Source organism: Callospermophilus lateralis, chromosome X, assembly GCF_048772815.1.
Source record: "Callospermophilus lateralis isolate mCalLat2 chromosome X, mCalLat2.hap1, whole genome shotgun sequence".
NCBI lineage: Eukaryota > Metazoa > Chordata > Mammalia > Rodentia > Sciuridae > Callospermophilus > Callospermophilus lateralis.
The window spans coordinates 97460332-97480509 of NC_135325.1; the positions used below are offsets into that span (position 1 = coordinate 97460332).

The 20178-nt window shown below is 36.4% G+C and overlaps 1 protein-coding gene across 3 annotated transcripts; it reads left to right on the top strand.

Moving 5' to 3' along the window:
- The first annotated feature begins 377 nt into the window (after positions 1-377).
- On the top strand, positions 378-13440 carry Mcts1 (MCTS1 re-initiation and release factor). 3 transcript variants are annotated; one of them, XM_077107345.1, is made up of 7 exons: positions 378-454; positions 2039-2224; positions 3456-3608; positions 4142-4239; positions 9999-10132; positions 12208-12275; positions 13231-13440. In XM_077107345.1, exons 3-7 carry the CDS (start codon positions 3574-3576, stop codon positions 13310-13312), a joined length of 417 nt encoding a protein of 138 aa, XP_076963460.1. In that variant the 5' UTR covers positions 378-454; positions 2039-2224; positions 3456-3573; the 3' UTR covers positions 13313-13440. The 3 variants fall into 3 exon arrangements, with proteins under 3 accessions (XP_076963460.1, XP_076963459.1, XP_076963458.1); XM_077107344.1 differs by lacking the exon at positions 378-454 and having other exon boundaries at positions 1986-2320; XM_077107343.1 differs by lacking the exons at positions 378-454; positions 2039-2224 and adding an exon at positions 2722-2942.
- Positions 13441-20178: the final 6738 nt, after the last annotated feature.

Below are 20178 nucleotides of genomic sequence, written 5' to 3' on the forward strand. Positions count from 1 at the left end.
ACAGGTTTTAGGGGTCATAATCCCATTGTAAATCAAGGAGCACTGTATATAATCTAAAGCATATTATCTACTTTCACTCATCTCAAACTGTAACAATATCTGTTTCTAATGTATTTGTTATTAAATGATAGGCTCCCAGGGTAATGTGAGCATTGCCAGGAAAGGAAGGATGTTTGGTAAGAAACCTGACAGCTTGGGGTCTGGGCTTTTTTGCATGTTCATAAACTCAATATTGTAAATGTCACAGAGTTGACTGATGCTGGGAATGTGGATTCACACTAAGGACTTTCACAAGAGACTGATATATAAATCAGAAGGCCAGGTTTTTTTTTATAAAGACAAACATATTTGTTTACACAGATTTGAAAATAGCAAAGTTTTTCCCTGTGGGAGGGTCTTCATGGGAAGCCAAATTACAATCTGAAGATTATTGGTACCATAGAATCAAGACAAGGTAAGTTAGTTGCATAATACCATTTGCTATGATTGCTCTAATTGTCCGTCTCCCCAATATTAACTAGAGTATTTGTTCCCTTGTGTATTTGTTTTATTGATCAGGGCATACCTATCCCATTTCTTGAGTAGTACCTAACTCAGATTTTTAGACAATTTCTTCTATGCTTTCTTTGATGACCAAAACCCTCAAACTGGCATAATTTTGTTTTCAACTAGCTTTTCTTTTAAAAATTACATCATCAAAATGTGTTTTTTTAGGGCTGGGGTTGGCAGAGTGCTTGCTTTGCATGCACAAGGCCATGGGTTCAATCTCCTGCACCACACACACAAAAATGTGTTTTTTAGCTGTGTCAGATTACATCAGTAGTGCTCACCTAGAGGCTTTTTTTTTTTTTTGTACCAGGAATTGAACCCATGGACGCTTAACCACTGAGCCATATCCCCAGCTCTTTTTTTTTTTTTTTTTAAAGAGAGAGAGACAGAGAGACAGAGAGAGAATTTTTTAATATTTATTTTTTAGTTTTCGGCAGACACAACATCTTTGTATGTGGTGCTGAGGATCGAACCTGGGCCACACGCATGCCAGGCGAGCACGCTACCGCTTGAGCCACATCCCCAGCCCCTCCCCAGCTCTTTTTATGTTTTATTTTGAGAGAGGATCTTGGTAAATTGCTCAGGGCCTTGCTAAATTGCTGAGGCTGGCTTTGAATTTGAGATCTTCTTGTTTCAGCCTCCAGACCGCTGGGATTACAGGTGTGCACTCCCATGCCCAGCTGAGGCTGTCTATCTTTCAAGTAAATTATCTCTCTTGGTTTATAGATCAATTTTTAAGTATGGGGAGGTAGAGGACTGGAACCTGGTGACTTTTACTTAATAAATCTATGGGGTGTTGGGCGTGGTGGCGCATGCCTGTAATCCTAGCGGCTTGGGAGGCTGAGGCAGGAGGATTGCGAGTTCAAAGCCAGCCTCAGCAGAAGTGAGGTGCTAAGCAACTCCGTGAGACCCTGTTTCTAAATAAAATACACAGTAGGGCTGGGATGTGGCTCAGTGGCTGAGTGCCCCTGGGTTCAATATCCGGTACCCCCCCAAAAAAAAATTCAATGGGGGTACCTTACTGTGGTTAGTGGAGTTACTAGATAACAAACAGGATGCTCAATTAGATTAAGACAATTGAGTACTATATATTTTCAGTGTAAGTATGTTCAAATATCAGATATACTTACACTAGAAAAGTATTCATTGTTTATCTGAAATTCAAATTTAGGAGTCATGCATTTTTATTTGCTAAACTTGAAAACCACACCAGTATATTAACATGAAGCTATGAGACTTGATTGAGTTCGTGCTGGTTGGTATGCAGTAATCCATTTGGGTGTCTCAGGGAACAAAAACAGTCCCACTTAAAAAAAAAAAAAAATGAGGTTAAACGTAGGTACCACCAAAGCGTGGAGGAATCTTGACCCTTTGAGGAACCCGTAACTGACGCAACTCTCATAAAGGCTGTTTTGGTGGATTCCCCGCCTCCTCCATTCTTCCTTCCTGCAACAAGAAAAAACTGTTCTAACACTTCTTCCTTCTCAAGTCCCGCCCTTTCAGCTGTCCGCAAAGGAGAGGAATCGGTTACCCAAAAGGAGCCTGCGAGAGCGCCGACGTGGAGTTCAGAGGAGCGGAAGTCGTCAGATTTCACTGAGAGCCGTAAAGCGCGTCTGGCTTGTTCACCTTCCGGATAACGACAACAGCTCCGACTCTCAGTGCCGGCCTTCCTCGTGTAAGGGGATCTGCCGGATCCTTGCTAATTCAATTTCTTTCCCTTTCCGGGCCCTTCCCTATCGTCGCCCCCTTCACCTTGGATCATGTTCAAGAAGTAAGGACATGTGTGGCCTCCATAGGCTGCTCACAAAGGCGGTGGGAGTGGGGTGGGGAAGAGGGCGAGAGCAACAATCCTCTTTCTCTCTCCCCCGCCCCTGCCATCCTGACTCCCTAAGGTTTTCTATAGTATATGCTCTCACTCGCAACTTGTAACACTTCTTTAAATTTTCAATCCCTAATCCTCAATCTGGCTTCGGTCCCTCCACTCCCATTTTCTTTCTCCTTAACTCTCTTCTTTTGCCCCCCCCCCCCCCCGCAAATCTATCGCCATTCCTAGGGTTCTACCAATCACATTCTTGCACTGTGATTTAGGGGCATATCCTCTTTAGGTGAGAGGGGAGCCCTGCACTCGCTGCCATATGTTTATTAGTTATGAACTGAATAAAGGAAGGCTTGACTTCCTGGGTCATGGGAGTGAAGGAGTCTGGGTGACAGGAAGCAAGCGGCCTGTCATGCCTATTGCCTAGTTGCCAGATTAACCTTGTCTTGGAAATAACGTGATTGCCTCGTAGGCTATTCAGTGTAAGGAAGACAGAATTCCTTGGGAACCTACCTAGTGGGTTTACCTTCCACATTTGGTAGAGGCAAAAAGCACAGGGGAACATGGGCAAAGGAAGGTGGGTTTTGTGCATGAAAATTTGAGAAAAATAGATAGGGATCTTAAAAATTATATCATCTTCACCACTTAAAAAATGTTAGCAGATTACACTGCCTAAGAACAGCTGATTTTTCTGTGTTATGCTTGGTTTTGGCCTTTTGCAACTTAATGCTTAAGGCTTTTTTTTTTTTCTTAACAGGTTTTATTATTGATGGAAATCTGTTTCTTCCTTTGAGTAAGATTAGGAAGCTGATTACAGATTATAGTGCAAACTGTGTTTTATCCATAACCCCTTCCTCCAGCTAATTGCTGTATATGTGACAATTTATTTTATTATTAAAACATGGTTTTGTATTGGGCAAAAAAGGGAAATGGTGTTTCAAAAAACAGTTTATTTCATAGTTATTCTAAGGATTGAGTACTATCTTGGGAATAGATGGCCAATAGATTACCCAATTAGAACAGTAATCTTTAGATATTCTAATAGTTTTGCTTAGCAATGCCTTTTTTTCTTGCAAAAATCACTTGGCAGGTTTGATGAAAAAGAAAATGTGTCCAACTGCATCCAGCTGAAAACATCTGTTATTAAGGGTATTAAGAACCAGTTGATAGAGCAATTTCCAGGTATTGAACCATGGCTTAATCAAATCATGCCTAAGAAAGATCCTGTCAAAATAGTCCGATGGTAAGTCTTTTCTTTTCTCTGTGTAAAGCTTAGAGTAGCTGAATGTTTAATGTTTATGTTGCTCTTATTCTAAATGAAATTATTTTCACATTAACTATTGATAGATTAATGATAAAAATAGACACAGTGACAATAAAACTTACCATGTATTTATATTTTCAGATATTTCCTATATGCATGAAAAGTGTGGTTTTATGTATTGATTGTTTTATTAAAGGATTACATTGTAAATTTAGAGTTGAACTTACTCCTGTTTGTTTTTTTTTTTTTAGAGATATGGTTTATTATCTAACAATGGAATTCAAATAATAAAATGTAAAATAAAATTGGTTGTAGCAGGACATATTTTCTCTACTGGACTGATACTATAGGAAAAACAGTGTGAACAATGTTTTTTGGCCAGGATTTTTATTTAAAAGTTTACTATATCTCTGTATATGCTTATTTCATGTTGTAAATTTTAAAGGATATTTTATTTACATTCATTTTCGAAAGAATATCTAACTTGGTACTTTGTGACATTTGTCTTATAGCCATGAACATATAGAAATCCTTACAGTAAATGGAGAATTACTATTTTTTAGACAAAGAGAAGGACCTTTTTATCCAACCCTAAGGTTACTTCACAAATGTAAGTCTCATTAGAAATGCACATTTGAAATGTGTTGAAAGTGACTGCTGATAGTTAATTTGTTATTTATTAATACTAAATAATAAGGAATATAAAGTTAAAGTGAATGCCCATCTTGCGGTAAATCAGAAAAATGCAAAATCTTCATATTTGTATTCCAGAAAGCCCAAGAAAAAAGCATTCATTCATTCAACAAATATTTATTGAACTTACTATATGCCAGGCACTAAGTTAGGATCTGAGAATACTACTTGAAGCAAAGACAAACATGGTCCTGTCCTTACGAAGCTAGCTGAGAGAATAGACAGCAATTAGATAATCACACAAATATGTAGCCATAAACTGTGATAATGGTCAGTAGAGATAATTCTGTACATGGGAGAGCACTGGCTAAATGTGGGAGTCCCAGTTATTACTAGTTGAGTGTCATGATCAGATGTTGTGAAACCAAATACTGTTTATTTCATACATTTATAGTTATTTGAGTATATTATAGAAGAAAATCATGGAAGATATAATGCCAGTGTACACAAGAGGTTTTCAAAATGGGAAGCAAAATTTCTGCTTTTTAGTCTGGTATTCTGGCCAAGAGGCAGAAGGAAAGGGAATGAATGGCAGGCTCTGTTGTTGTTGTTGACTGAATGAATTTGGCTTTTTAGTAAGAGGAGATAAATTTGAAATTACTTAGTGGTACAGAGGTCAGGAGAAGTAAATCTGTTAGGCAAGTCTTTATAAGGGAATAGTTACATCAGGTGTGGTGGTGCATGCCTATAATCCCAGCAGGAGGCTGAGGCAGGAGGATCCTGAGTTCAAAGTTCAAAACAGCCTCAGCAATTTAGTGAGACCCTGTCTCTAAATAAAATACAAAAAAGAGCTGGGGATGTGGCTCAGTGGTTAACTACCCCTGGATTCACTCCTTGGTACCAAAAACAAAAATAACAACAAAAAACCAAGGGAATAGTTAGAATTATTTGATTAAGTATTGGTTTTGTCAGGTTACAAAACAACTGATGGAGTGAAATCGAGTCTTGATGCAACAAGAAAAAATTTTTTTTTTTAGAGAGAATTTTTTAATATTTATTTTTTTAGTTTTCGGTGGATACAACATTTTATGTGGTGCTGAGGATGGAACCCAGCGCCCCATGCATGCCAGGCAAGCCCGCTACTGCTTGAGCCACATCCCCAGCCCCAAGAAAAATTTTTAAATGAGAATATTTTGGTGACATTAAAACATTTTGATATGCCTATTAAACTATGAGCAGAGACAAAATCAAATGTATTTCTGTTTTGAAAAAACAACAAAAATTCAAGCCCCTCCCCCCGAAATGTAAAAGACTTTCTTGAACTATTGGGGAAATTTGAATATGGTTTGGCTCTAAAATGGTAAAGTAGAATTATTAAATTTTAGGTATGACGATAGAATTGTGGTGGTATAGAATGGCTTTATTCTTAGGTTTGCTTATTTATGATGAGGCATTATGTCTGAACTAATTTTCAAATGATAGAAGAAAATATGTGAGAATAAATAGAGATAAAGTGAATAAAGCACAGTGTTAATGAATAATTATTAGATGTAGGTGGATAGTGTCCAGCTATTCTTTCAATTTTTCTATAAATTGAGCATTATCATAAATTTTGGGAAAAGGATGTTCCTGTTTAATAATATTGTATGGGATCAGCCTTTTAGAACATCTTACTTATTTTTATGCAAAAAGTAGAATAAGGACTGGGACCATGGAGCATGCCTGTAATCCCAGTGGCTTGGGAGGCTGAGACAGGAGGATTGCGAGTTCAATGCCAACCTCAGCAATTTAGTGAGGTGCTAAGCAGCTCAGAGAGATCCTGTCTCTAAATAAAATACAAAATAGGGCTGGGGATGTTGCTCAGTGGCTGAGTGCCCCTGAGTTCAATCCCTGATACTCCCCCCAAAAAAGAAAAATAGAATAAGTGGCTGGGGTTGTGGCTTAGTGGTAGAGTACTTGCCTAGCATGCATGAGGCACTGGGTTCGAGCCTCAGCACCACATGAAAATAAATAAATAAAGATATTGTATCCATCTACAACTAAAAATGTTTTGTAAAAAATAGAATAATATGGTGGTTTAAAACATGAACATGGATTCTATTCCCGGTACATATCATTTGGCAAGTCACTTACCCTCTTCAGGCTTTGTTTTCTTATCTTTAAAAATGGACACTAAAGTGGGCTGGGGATATAGCTTAGTTGGTAGAGTGCTTGCCTCACATGCACAAGGCCCTGGGTTCAATCCCCAGCCCCACACTCATAGACACAAAACAGAGACTATAATTGTGTGTCTCCCGGGTTGGGATTGTGGCTCAAGAGTACTTGTGTAGCACGTGTGAGGCACTGGGTTCGATCCTCAGCACCACATAAAAATAAAGATATTGTATCCACCTAAGACTGACTGACTAAATAAATAAATAATTTTTTGAAAATTGTGTATCTCCTGTGGGTTGTGAGGATTAAATGAGACAGTGCATATAATATACTTAACATAATGCCTGGAAAGCATCAGGCATTCATTATATGACAACTATTACAGTGAAGTAATTGTTCAATAAGTGTTTACTACTACTTATCATGATTATCATCATCATCATCAAGGGACTGTTATTAATGAGGTTGAAGATCTAGGAAACAAATTATGGTTTGTGAGTAGTGAATACATTCAGTCAGGTTCCCTTGTTTTTGTACTTTAGTAATAATTGGATGTAAGTAATCCAATACACTAACAATAGTTATTTCAATTACTTTGGTGGTACGTTTAAATTAAACTGATCTTTTTTGTTTTTGTTTTTGGTACTGAGGATTGAACCCAGGGGTGCTTAACTACTGAGCCACATCCCCAGCCCTTTTTATTTTTTTTATTTAGAGACATTGTCTCTTTTTTTTTTTTTTTTTTTTAAAGAGAGAGTGGAGAGAGAGAGAGAGAGTGAGAGAGAATTTTTTAATATTTATTTTTTTAGTTTTTCGGCAGGCACAACATCTTTGTTTGTATGTGGTGCTGAGGATCGAACCCGGGCCGCACGCATGCCAGGCGAGCTTGCTACCGCTTGAGCCACATCCCCAGCCCGAGACATTGTCTCTTTAAGTTGCTTTAAGGCCTCACTATGTTGCTGAGGCTAGCTTTGAATTTGCTATCCTCTTGCCTCAGCTTCTCCAGTTGCTGGGATTATAGGCATGTGCCACCACACTTGGCTAATCTGTGATCTTCATAAGAAAAAGACTTAATCTGGGGCTGGGGATGTGGCTCAAGCGGTAGCGCGCTCGCCTGGCATGCGTGCGGCCCGGGTTCGATCCTCAGCACCACATACAAACAAAGATGTTGTGTCTGCCGAGAACTAAAAAATAAATATTAAAAACTTCTCTCTCTCTCTCTCTCTCTCTCTCTCTCTCTCTCCTCCCTCTCTCGCACTCTCTCTTAAAAAAAAAAAAAAATATAAAAAAAAAAAAAGACTTAATCTGTTCTTCCACTAGTGAGAAATCTAGTGGTAAGACATTAAAATTAAGAAATTTTACCTATTATTGTCATTTCTAGAGAGTGCTGAAAAGCTTAAAAAGTTTTTCTCCCATTGTTGGAAATCCTGTAGGGATCCTTTTTTTTTTTTTATTCTTTTTTTAAAATTTTTTTTCATCTTTCATACATTTGATTCAAGTGAGTTATGCACTTCCATTTTTACCCCAAATACAAATTGCAGAATCACATCAGTTACACATTCACAATGTTTACATAATGCCCTATTAGTGACTGTTGTATTCTGCTGCCTTTCCTATCCCCTACTATCCCCCCTCCCCTCCCCTCCCATCTTCCCTCTCTACCTCATCTGTTGTTGTTCAGTTCTTTCCCTCCCCCCCTTTCCCCTCACAACCTCATATATGTGATTTCATATAACGATGAGGGTTTCCTTCCGTTTCCATGGAATTTCCCTTCTCTCTCCCTTTCCCTCCCATCACTCATCTCAGTTTACTGTTAATCTTTTCCTCATGCTCTTTCCCCCTGCTCAGTTCTTAGTTGCTCTCCTTAAATTCCCTGAGGACCTTAAAAGAGCATACTATAGGGATACTGCCACATCAATGATCATAGCAGCACAATTCACAATAGCTAGACTGTGGAACCAACCTAGATGCCCTTCAATAGATGAATGGATAAAAAAAAAGTGGCATCTATACACAATGGAGTATTATGCAGCACTAAAAAATGACAAAATCATTGAATTTGCAGGGAAATGGATGGCATTAGAGCAGATTATGCTAAGTGAAGCTAGCCAATCCTTAAAAAACAAATGCCAAATGTCCTTTTTTTTTAAATATTTATTTTTTAGTTATCAGCGGACACAACATCTTTGTTTTTATGTGGTGCTGAGGATCGAACCCGGGTCGCACACATGCCAGGCGAGCGCGCTACCGCTTGAGCCACATCCCCAGCCCTCTAGGGATCCTTTAACTACTTGGTTATGAGTTATTAGTAGACATCACACACATGCATTTTTTTAAGATTACAAGAGGAGGGGCTGGAGGTGTGGCTCAAGCAGTAGCGCGCTTGCCTGGCATGCGTGTGGCCCGGGTTCGATCCTCAGCACCACATACAAACAAAGATGTTGTGTCCGTCGAAAACTAAAAAATAAATATTAAAAATTCTCTCTTTCTAAAAAAAAAAAAAAAAAAAAGATTACAAGAGGATATGTGCACATATTTTGGTAAATACAGAAATAACCAATAATTACTTATTTCTATGACCTAGAATTAACTATTGTTAGCATATTGGATTACTTACATCCATTTATTACTTACATCCAATTATTTTCTGTAATATGTGTAAATGCTTATTTTGGTGCTAGGGACTGAACCTGAGGCCTTGTGCATACTAAGTATACTGTACTATACCCCCAGCCTGTTTGTCCTCTTAAGATTGGGCTCTTTTTTTTAACTAACATCTTACATTGGTACTATACTGTTACAATTTCTGAACGGATACTGATGCATTATTATTAATGAAAGTCTGTAGTTTAAATTCAGGTTTACTCTTCCTTTTGTTCAGTTCTGTGGTTTTGCCAGATACATAGTGTCCAGTATCCAGTGTTACAGCATCATATAGTAAAACATTCCTGGTATTCTACCTATTCATCCTTCCTCCTTCTCCCCTACCCTGACCCCTAGTAACCTCTGATATTTTTCAGTTTTTTATTCTGCTTTCTTCATTTATCATGAACATTTCCTAGGGCATTAAATGTTCTCTAAAAACAGTGTACTATTATATATGTGCATGACTTTTTCATAGACATACCTTAAGTCATTTATCTTTACCTTATTGTTAGACATTTAGGTTGATCTCAGTTTCTTTCAAGTAGAAATGTTAGTGCTGCAGTATCTTTCTACCTAATATGTTGTACATCTCTCATTTTTCCTTAGGGTAGAGACCTAGAAGTACAATTAGTGAATTAAAGAGTTTGAACCTTTTCAAGGCTCTCATTGCATGTTTTTAAGTAGTCCTTAAGAAAGGTTACACCCATTTACAAGTCTTCTACCAGTTTATGGTAATTCTAGTGTTCCTACCCTCTTGTTAGCACCGGGGATTACTTTTCTTAAAAATACCAGTCTGATCAGTAAAGGATAGTGATTTAGTTTTATTTTTCATTTGTCAGAGTAATGTAGTTTTTGAAATATTTGTGCATGCCCTTTGCCTTTTACTTTTGAGTCTTCAGTCTTATTAATTTGTATAATTTATTTCTTCTCTTCTAGATCCTTTTATTCTGCCACACCAGCAGGTTGATAAAGGAGCCATCAAATTTGTACTCAGTGGAGCAAATATCATGTGTCCAGGCTTAACTTCTCCTGGAGCTAAGCTTTACCCTGCTGCAGTAGATACCATTGTTGTATCCTTCCCAGGCTCTAACTGCTAAAAAATGTATTCATTGTGTTCTTGTCATTAATGAATGATCTATCATCCAAGAGAACACATTGTATGTACTTTTTTAGAGGATACTGTTCCTGTTGTCTCATGCCTTTCTGATTATAGTTGAAGTAATGAGAGTAACTTTTTATTTCTTGATTCTAAATTGTTTCATTTGAGGTAGTTTCATAGAAATTAAATGGAATCAAGTTATAAATTATAAGTCACAGCTGCTGGGTAGCAGTGCATTCTGTAATCTCAGCTACTTGGGAGCTTAGGTGCGAGGATCACAAGGTGGTCAGCCTTGGCAACTTAGGGAGACCCTGTCCCCAAAAAAATGTGCCTGGGGGGAGGATGGGTGTATGTTTCTCAGTGATAGAGTGCCCCTGAGTTCATTCCCCAGTGCAGAGGAAAAAAAATCCCAGCTGCATTGCAACCCAGCCCAATTAGGGCTTATTGTTACTAGATTCAGGATACAATCTAACACAATCTAACTTTTGATTACTAATCAGAAGAATACAGGTGATATGAGTGGATTAGTATTTTGGACATTAACTTACCTCTCTTATTGGGGATTGAAACCAGAGGCACTTTATCACCAAGCTATGTCCCTAGTCTTATTTATTTATTTATTTTTTAGTTTTTGGCGGACACAACATCTTTGTTTGTATGTGGTGCTGAGGATCGACCCTGGGCCGCATGCATGCCAGGCGAGTGTGCTACCGCTTGAGCCACATCCCCAGCCCCCTGTCCCTAGCCTTTTAATTTTTTTTTTTTTCTTTAAGACAGGGTTTTACCAAGTTGCACAGGATGTCCTCAAATTAATTTGTGATCCTACTGCTTCAGCTTCCTAAGAAGCTGTGATTAAAGGCATGCACCACTACACCTAGCTCCCAAGTAGATATAAGGATCTATTCAACTCCTGACGTAGTTGAATAATTCTGCATTATTTGTATTTCTGTATGTAGTGCTATTTCAACTATATTCTGGATTAAATAGATTTTTGTCAATGAGTCTGTACCAGGAGGTCATCTCCTTTGCCATAGGCAAAGTGGCCATTTGCTTCAGGTTGAGAAATAGGGAAATCATTGGTGGAAATAAAGACATTATTATACAGTAGGAATGCCATTGGAGTGAGTTGAGTATGTCCTATGCTCAAAAGGAGGCTATCCTCTGTTTTGGCAGTTTTAGTTAAAGGTTAGAATAAGTTGTGTGTTTTCTTTTAGGAACAACTTGTGTTTTATAGATACTAGTCACATAATAGGTGCTCAAATATTTGTGGAACATTGAATGAATTGAAAACTAATGGAGAAAAGTATTGTTTTTCATGTGTATGACTTTTCTAAGTGTTGGTAGGTTTTTAGTTTTGGACTTTCCTTTAAGTGGAACGTTTTCCTAGTACTAGACATTGTTTTTGGTGGGTGGGTGGGGGTGCTGGGGATTGAACCCAGGCCCTTGTACATGCAGGGCAAGCACTCTACAATCTGAGCTATATATCCTCAGCCCCTTAATACTAGACTTCACTTTGTTTTTTGTTTTGTTTTTTTTGAGACAAGGTCTCACTGTGTTGCCCAGGCTGATCTTGAACTCCATGGACTCTAGTGATGCTCTTGTGTAGCTGGGATTACTATACCCAGCTACAATTGTTACTTCAATGTGTACTTTACATAAAGCCACCATTCAGTGGTCAAAATAGTAGAATGCAAGTTATCCTACTGTTTGGTAATATTGCACTAATAAAAAGGAAAAAACAAGACAGACACTAAAATAATTGATATTTATTTATTTATGTGCAAGAAATTTTATCTTTTTTTGTATGACATGGTTTTGTTAGCATGGTATGTAGTATTAATATTTGACTTAACCAAAATGATAATTAAGAACATTTATTTAACATTTCTTGAATGTACTCATATCCCCTGCCCTCAAGGAGTCAGTAGTCAGGAGAGGACACAAGATGGGTTCAAAGTGGCTAACTAGTAACACAAGTAATACTTGACACATTTCCCTCCCTGCAAGACATTTTGAGAGATAGTTTTCTTAGCTATGTGTTTTCAGGCAATCATGGCAGAAGGAAAACAGCATGCTCTATGTGTTGGAGTCATGAAGATGTCTGCAGAAGATATGTAAGTCTCACTTTAGGCCTCCTTAGCTTTTGAGATATGGAGCCTAGGAAGTATCAGAATTACAGGTGAAATTTGCTCATTCATACCACATCTTATAAATTACTAAGCACAGAAGCCTAATTTTTTGATTTTTCCTTCTTCTTCTTCTTTTTTTTTTTTTTTTTTTTTTTTTGTGGTGCTAGGGATCCAACCCAGGGCCTTGTGTATGTGAGGCAAGCACTCTATCAGCTGAGCTATATCCCCAACCCCATTCTTTCTTTTTTTTTTTCCTTTTTTTTTTTTTTTTTTTTGTGTGTGTGTGTGTGTGGTGCCGCGGATTGAACCCAGGGCCTTATGCATGCTAGGCAAGCACTCTACCAACTGAGCTATATCCCCAGCCCCCACATTCTTTCTTAAGTACTATGAAAAGAACCCATGTGCCTATACAGGTGTTTTATATGTATATATGGTACTTTAGGAATTTTTATTTAATATCTTATAAATTGAGAAGGGAAAAATATGTTTTGCTGCTAGCTTTTAAAAGTGACACAGTTCAGCACTATGTAATATTTGTCTTACATTCTAATTTGGTAGTATATGAAATGTAGAATATTAGAACTTTTAAATGTATAAATGTATATTACCAAAATATAGGCAATATATTTTAAAAGTTTGGAACCCATTTGATGAGCAAAATTAGTCCTATTAATTTTGTTTTAAGGTTTAATACTTTGATATTCTCCTGGTCTTGTGATATGATTACTGAGGTTGTATAGGCTCACTAGTTAGATTGCTTAAATCACTTTAGAACATGAACTGCAGCAGAGTAATGAGCCTAAAATAGATAATAAGTGTAACAAAAATAAATTCCCTACATGTGTCTCAATAACTAGAAAATAACATTACACTTTGTTTGCCATGAATAAAACTATAAAAATGCATAAAAATGTGTTTATGTGTTTTTCCCCTTCTACAGTGAGAAAGTCAACAAAGGAATTGGCATTGAAAATATCCATTATTTAAATGATGGGCTGTGGCATATGAAGACATATAAGTGATCCTCAGAAGGAATGCACTTGGGCTAAATATGGATATTGTGCTGTATCTGTGTTTGTGTCTGTGTGTGACAGCATGAAGACAATGCCTCTGTGGTTATGCTGAATAAATTCTACAGATGCTAAAATTCTGTTAGCTTCAGAAATTATTTTAATTTTTCTTAAACTCAAAATTGGGTAGCACACTTGGACATTAAAGGGTATCTGGTAAGTAACTAAACAGACAACTTAATGTCCTATAAGGTTAATGATAGAAGATGAATTGGTAACTGGACTTGTCAAGTTATGGTGGACCCCCAAATAATTTGTCAAGTTAATGGGGCTTGAAGCCAGACTGGGAATTTTATACTGTTATCCCAGGTTACCCAGCAGTACTTTTGTGTCTGTGTGTGTATGCCTGTGTGTGTTTGTTTGTTTGTTGTTTAAATTTTCATTATGGAAAGTTCCTAACATATTCAAAAGCATGGGAAATAGTATAATGGGCCTTTTTTTATCCATCACCCAGCTTCAATTTTTGGCCATCAATAACTACATTAATATGTATCTTTAAAAGATAAAAATAACCATAATAGCATGATCCCACCTAAAAAAATTAACTATTTCCTAATATGATCATCTAAACTATTCAATTTCCCTCAATTGTCTCTCTTTAAATTTTATTAGTTGTTGGTTTGCTTGAAGTAGGTACCAGATAAGATCTGTATGTTGCATATGGTTGTTGTAAATTCCTCTCCTTTTATCCTTTAAATTACATCTCAACTTTTTGTTTGGTTGGTTGGTTTATAGTGTTAGGGATCAAACCCAAAGGCCTTGCACATGCTAGGCAAGTGCTCTATTGCTGAGCTCTGTTCCCAGCCCTATCCATTGAAGTAATTATTTAAGAAGTATAGTTCATTTGTAAAGTTTTCCCATACATTCTGGATTTTGTAGCACTATGAAGTCATATAACTTAAGTTTTATGTCCCCTATGTATCCTATGTACACATTGAAGGCTGAATCAGATTAAGGTTCAATTATTTTAGTGCCTTAAGTAAAATCATACCAAAGGACACTCAGAATTTCCACATTCGGGTCCCCACTTTATTCCCCAAAGACTATGTATCTCCTTTCCTAAGGGCCATGGATCTACTTTAATAAGAACAGTAATCTGTTATGAGAGCTTAAAAAGCAGCTGTGAATTTATTTAGTGATAAAGGCCTTTCCTCCTCATAACCTTGCTATTATTTTAGTGTTTCAGCCATCTTCATTTGGTTGTTTACCAATATATGATATGTGATTTTATTTTTCAGATGGATACAGACATTTACAAGATTGTGGTGAATCGTGTTACAGTTAGAAGTTGGTGAGAAAGGTGAGGGTGGATAGTAAAAAGAGAGATTATTCTGCTGGCTGTTCCAGCTCAGCCTCTCTGGGTCTCACATAGGTGAATATAGATCCAGAGTTTGACCCTCAGATTAAGAAATCATTTCTCACTGATGAAACTTGTAAGACTTGGAGATTTCCCAGGTAGAATGTAAATGTATTGATTTATAGCAATAGGTCTACCTAGGGTAAACAGTAGTAAATAGAACATTTCTTGGTAAACATGGAAAAAGTAAACAAAGGTTGATAACTTGGGATAATATTTCATCTGGGCTGGGGTAAGTTTTGGAGAATTTTTCCTGTTTCATTATTACTTAGAATGCTTATCTGCTAAAGTCTTATCTTTTCTAAGATATTTCTATAAAAATGCCCTGATATTTTACTTCGTGTATCCTTTTCAAGTTCTATGTATAATATTTTCCTTTTGCTATACCAGTTATATTCTTGAACTTAGCATATTGTTTTGGTTTATTATTCCTGGTATATAAAAGTATAAATAGTCTCATCAGTAATATAGTTAGAAATCATCTCTCAGGAGAGGTGTCTTCATCAGATATATGCCAGCTTACTGGTTTCAAAATCAGTTGTCTCTCCATTTGGGGGAGGAAACACACTATTTGAGACCTGTAGCTTATATTCCTAAAAAGAATATATGTATCATTTGTATCAAAGCCAAGCTTTGAACTTTTATTTTTTTGCAGTGCTGAGGATCGAATCCAGGGCCTCATATATGCCAGGCAAGCACTCTACCACTGAGTACAACTCCAGCCCTGAACTTTTATTTTTGATGCTTAGATAACATTAATTGGCCAAGATTACCTGTGAAGAGTTAGCAGTGAAAAACAAAGTACACACAAACACATATTGGAGAAGTTACAACTTTTAATTGCCTGGTTTCTGAAATGATTTATCCTTGTATCTAACCATTAGTACAGTGGGTATAGAGAACACTTTTTTAAATATTCAACATCAACATCTGTGCTTGTTTTTCTACTATGCTGAGGTACACTGAATATGTTGCCTTGGTGATGTGAACTAAATATGTATGTTCCCTATCTCCCCTGGGTCTGAGTCCTCAGCTCATCCATTTGTTTTAATCAGGGTTATCACTCTAAATGTACAGGCTTTTTCAGCTTCTCAACATTAGGTCATGCATGGAAGCCGATTCAAAGAGGTTAAACTAGCAGGTATATCAGCCTCTTTAGATACTGTGGTTGAAGGAAACTTGTTTACCCATATCCCCAAGAGTAGGAATACAGGGAGAGCCTGTTTTCTCTCAAGCAATGTGTTTCCAGTTCATTTTAAGTTTCAAAATTAATTTTGTGTCAAACCACTTTACCAGCTAGCCATGCCTATATATTTTAATCACTTTTACTTAGCCAATGTCAATTCAGCTCAGTGGGTATTTATTATCTACTAGATTTTAGGTGATGTGGCACAAAGATGAATAATACACTAGTAGCTGCCCTTAAGAAGCTTCCAGTCGAGTTAATAAAGAAAATTTAAGCTGGGCACGGTGGCTGGGAGGTTGAGCAAGTTCAAAGCCAGCCTCAGCAATTTAGCAAGGCCCTGAGTAACTTAGGGAGACCCTGTCTAAAAATAAAAAGGGCTGGGGATGTGGCTCAGTGGTTAAGTGCTGCTGGGTTCAATCCTTGTTACCCAACCCCCCACAAAAAAAAAAAAAGAAAGAAAATTCATATTTTAAAACAATCTGGGTAATGGTGGCAGCCTAACACCAGTATGAAGTCAGTAGGAATTTATAAATGCTTTTATAATTTCAGTCATCAAAACTTGCAAATTACACATGAACCAAACACAAAAATAGTCCTTAGGTTGTACTCAATATAAGGCTAAAAAGTTCACATATTTTGTAGTTGCAACAATTCATTTTTCCAGTTCTGATGGTTGTCCCATTATCCAGTGGAATAGAGGCCTGACCAGTCCTCTCTGGCAGACTGTTAACAGTGGTTTGGTGGCATTCTGTTGGCAGCTGCATTTTTTTCTTTCATTTTCTCTCTTGTCTTTTTGTGTTTTCTGGACCCCAAACAAAAGCAGCTGGGTTTATCCCAGGGGTAATTGTGAACATTTCCACTTTGAGGGATTTGATATTCCCCAAACAGAAGTTCATATGGCGTTTATCAAACAATGATTACATCCAGCCAAGTTCCCTCTCTCTTTACAAATCAGCAACTGAGGATACATTATTTCTAAGTATAGTACTTCAGAAGAAGACATAACAATGGCAATTCACTAAATTTGCTGAGGTATTTCATTATAATTCACTTTTTGTTGTTCATGAAAATATTTATGTAGCAAGTATATATTAATGGAAATGACTGTATGCCCAAACAAAATGTGGTAAATATTTTAACTTTGTTTATCTAGGTTCCTTAATTTTGAGAATATATCTCAAGCTCTTCAAGAAACTCAAAATGATTCCAATATCTAAAGGAGTATCCACTAAAACAGATTTTGTAATGAAAGAAAAGCAGTGAAAATGTATGCATCCTATGTCAATATAACCATCACATCTGAGGTCTCAAGCAATCAGAAACTTACTCAAGTTATTCAATAACTATAAGAATTAGGCAGTTAGAATATTTTGGAAGCCCTATAGAACACTTATGTTTAGTATGTTACTAGTTGTATCAAGGCAGTAAAGATTAGACTAAATATAACTGTACTCTTAATATCAGTCTTTAAGCAGCAGTTCCTAAAGAAACCATACCTGTCAACGCGGAGACTGATGCATGTAAATGTATTCTATTTTTTGTTTGTATTTTATACTTTGTATGTGTACTTTTAATGGCAGGTAAAATAATGAGTTGAAAGACCAACGATAACATCAATTTGTTCAATATTGATTAAAACCAATTAAGTACTAGTAAAGGACCACAAGGCCATCAGATCAGGGGTGAATGAACAGATTTGAAGCCAGTTTTTAAATCAATGTTGAGATTATAAGGCAGGTTTCTTTGTTTAAGAGGCTAGCCTTTTAGAGAATATAATTTATTCATGAAAAAAACAAGAAGGATGAATGGAATTTTTTCTAATATCATGTTTACTAAGAATAGGTCATGAGGAGGAAAAGTTAAAGAAAAACTCATTAGTACAATTAATATTTACCTCTTGAAGTGAAAATTAAAGAATTCCAAATTTTATCCTTGAAGACTTTGAGAAATGAGAGATGCATTAGTAGTTTATACTTAAAATCCTAGTTGTAACAAAGAATGGCATGCCTCATTATTAATGTTCAGCTCTAATTAGATGGATTGTTTTGGCAATTTGTGAAATATTCCAAACAGAACTGATGTTTCAAATGACTAAAATTTAGACTTGGATTAGAGGAATGAAGTAAAAGATGTGTAACCATCAAAAGTAGTTAATTAAAAATTGGGCTTGGGCAAGAGTCTTATGTGGAAGATTGTAATTCAACAGGCTATGATTTCCAAAATATAGCAAACTTCTTCATGTCCCCATATACCAAATTGGTTCATCTCTTAGGCAAAAACAGAAAATAAAAAAAATCAAATTTACCAAACCACTCAAACCTTTTTAAAATTACATTCTAAAAATAGGAGAAACCCCATAATTTATATATCATAATTTTTATTACTTTTGTTTATTCCCCAATTTTTCAAATACTTTAATTTCAGCCAGTATGTGAACATGGAGGACTTCAAAAGCATGATGAATTACTTGACTTCCTTCAAGTTTATTGTAAATGTTCTCAAAACTCCGCCAAGAATATAAAGATTTGAAAGATAACCAAGATTTATTTTTTCTTATTTTAATTTTTAATCACAAGACTTGATTGTCAATGATACTTATTAATTATCATGTAATCTCTGATGGTAAAACAAATGATTTCTTCTGATTTTTTACAAGCATGTGAGCAAAAGACTTGGTTTTCAGCAATAAATCTTTGGTTCTAACTAAGCACTTGTTTGGAGACATGTGTCTTGAAAACAAATCCAGTTCCTTTTTTGCCTCAGGGGAAGCTATGTTGGGGAGTCTTCAGAGATCTGGCAACCCAGTTTTATTCTTACCAACTTGAGTTTTGAAAGGGAATGCCTTCTGTCTTTGTCCCCAAAATCTTTGGTTGTCCTACACTGATGCCTGATGGAGCCCTGAGGCTTATAAACAAGTAAGATGCTTTTCATGATGAAACTGCATGTTGTTCTGACACTGTCTATTAATAGTCCTGAATGAGCTTAAATTTGAGGCACCTTTTTTTTTTTAAATTATTTTTTGCTGTGCTTTGGTGGCACCCAGGGCCTAATGCATGCTCAGCCTTGAGGCAATTTTGAAAAATATCAAGTACTTTTCATTTTGCTTCCCTATCTATAGGGCTTGAAATGTTTATTTCTGCACATTGATGTTTTAACTAAGTTTTAATTTCTCATTATCTGAAAGATTTTGCATGTACTTTAGTCTGAATACAGTATTTATCAATGTGAATGCTGCTCCATTCAAAATTCATTTTTAAAGCCAGAATTCACTCTTATTTGTCTGACTGGTCAGGGTGGGGGAGAGTCTTTTTTGTACTTTAGGCTCCGAACTGCTTTCTTAGAGAGTTGACTTATACAAGGTTAGGGAGATGTATGTTTTTGTATGACTTAATTTCTTTATAAAGTTTGCTGATATAAGCATTTTGCATTTAAGAAAGTTCAACTTGAAATACATTTGAATATAGGATAGAAATAGCTTTACTTAATGGGATAATAGCTATTTTGAACCCATTAAGATCTCCTCAATAGCTTTCAAAAAGCACATGACTGGAAAAATATTTTTCACTGGCATTGCTTTATTGTTTTAAAAATAGTAGGGACTGAAATGTTATTTAAAATTGGATGCTTATACTGCACTATTTCATGTTGTGTTTCACAAGGTTAAAATTCTATATTTTGTAAAATGTCTGGAAAGGAGTCCAAAAAGTAATCTTGCTTTCTTGTTCCTGAATGCAAAGGTCTGAGAGGAGGCACATGATCTCATTAGCCTCCGGGTGTTGTCAAACACAATTCTCCCTCATGTACCAAATGCCCAGATGCATTTATTGGGATGCAGGAGTCTCACTCAAGCAGTTTTTTTCCCAAACATGAAGAGAAACATCTTGGTTAAAGTGTGGGGAGATAGAAACCATATTGATTTGGGCGTTTTGGCTCCAGTAATATCTCATCTACTGTGAAAGGTGGATGTTCTAAGCTAATTTCCTTTAAAAAGCAGTTCATTTTTTTCTCCTTAAAAATATTTATAAAAAAGCTGTTTTATCACACAGCACAGATGAAATGTACAGATGTTATCTTAAAACTATTAAGGTGTTTCCCTGTGAATTTGAATATTCACTACCAGCTGTTACATCAGTATTAATATTTTACCATCAAGAGATTTCATACAAAGGATTGATGTTTAACTCTTTAAAGGGAAATAACATTCCCTGAGTGCCTACTATGTGTTCAAGTTCTATTTACATATTTTGCTTAATCTTTATGATGCTTTCCATGAGG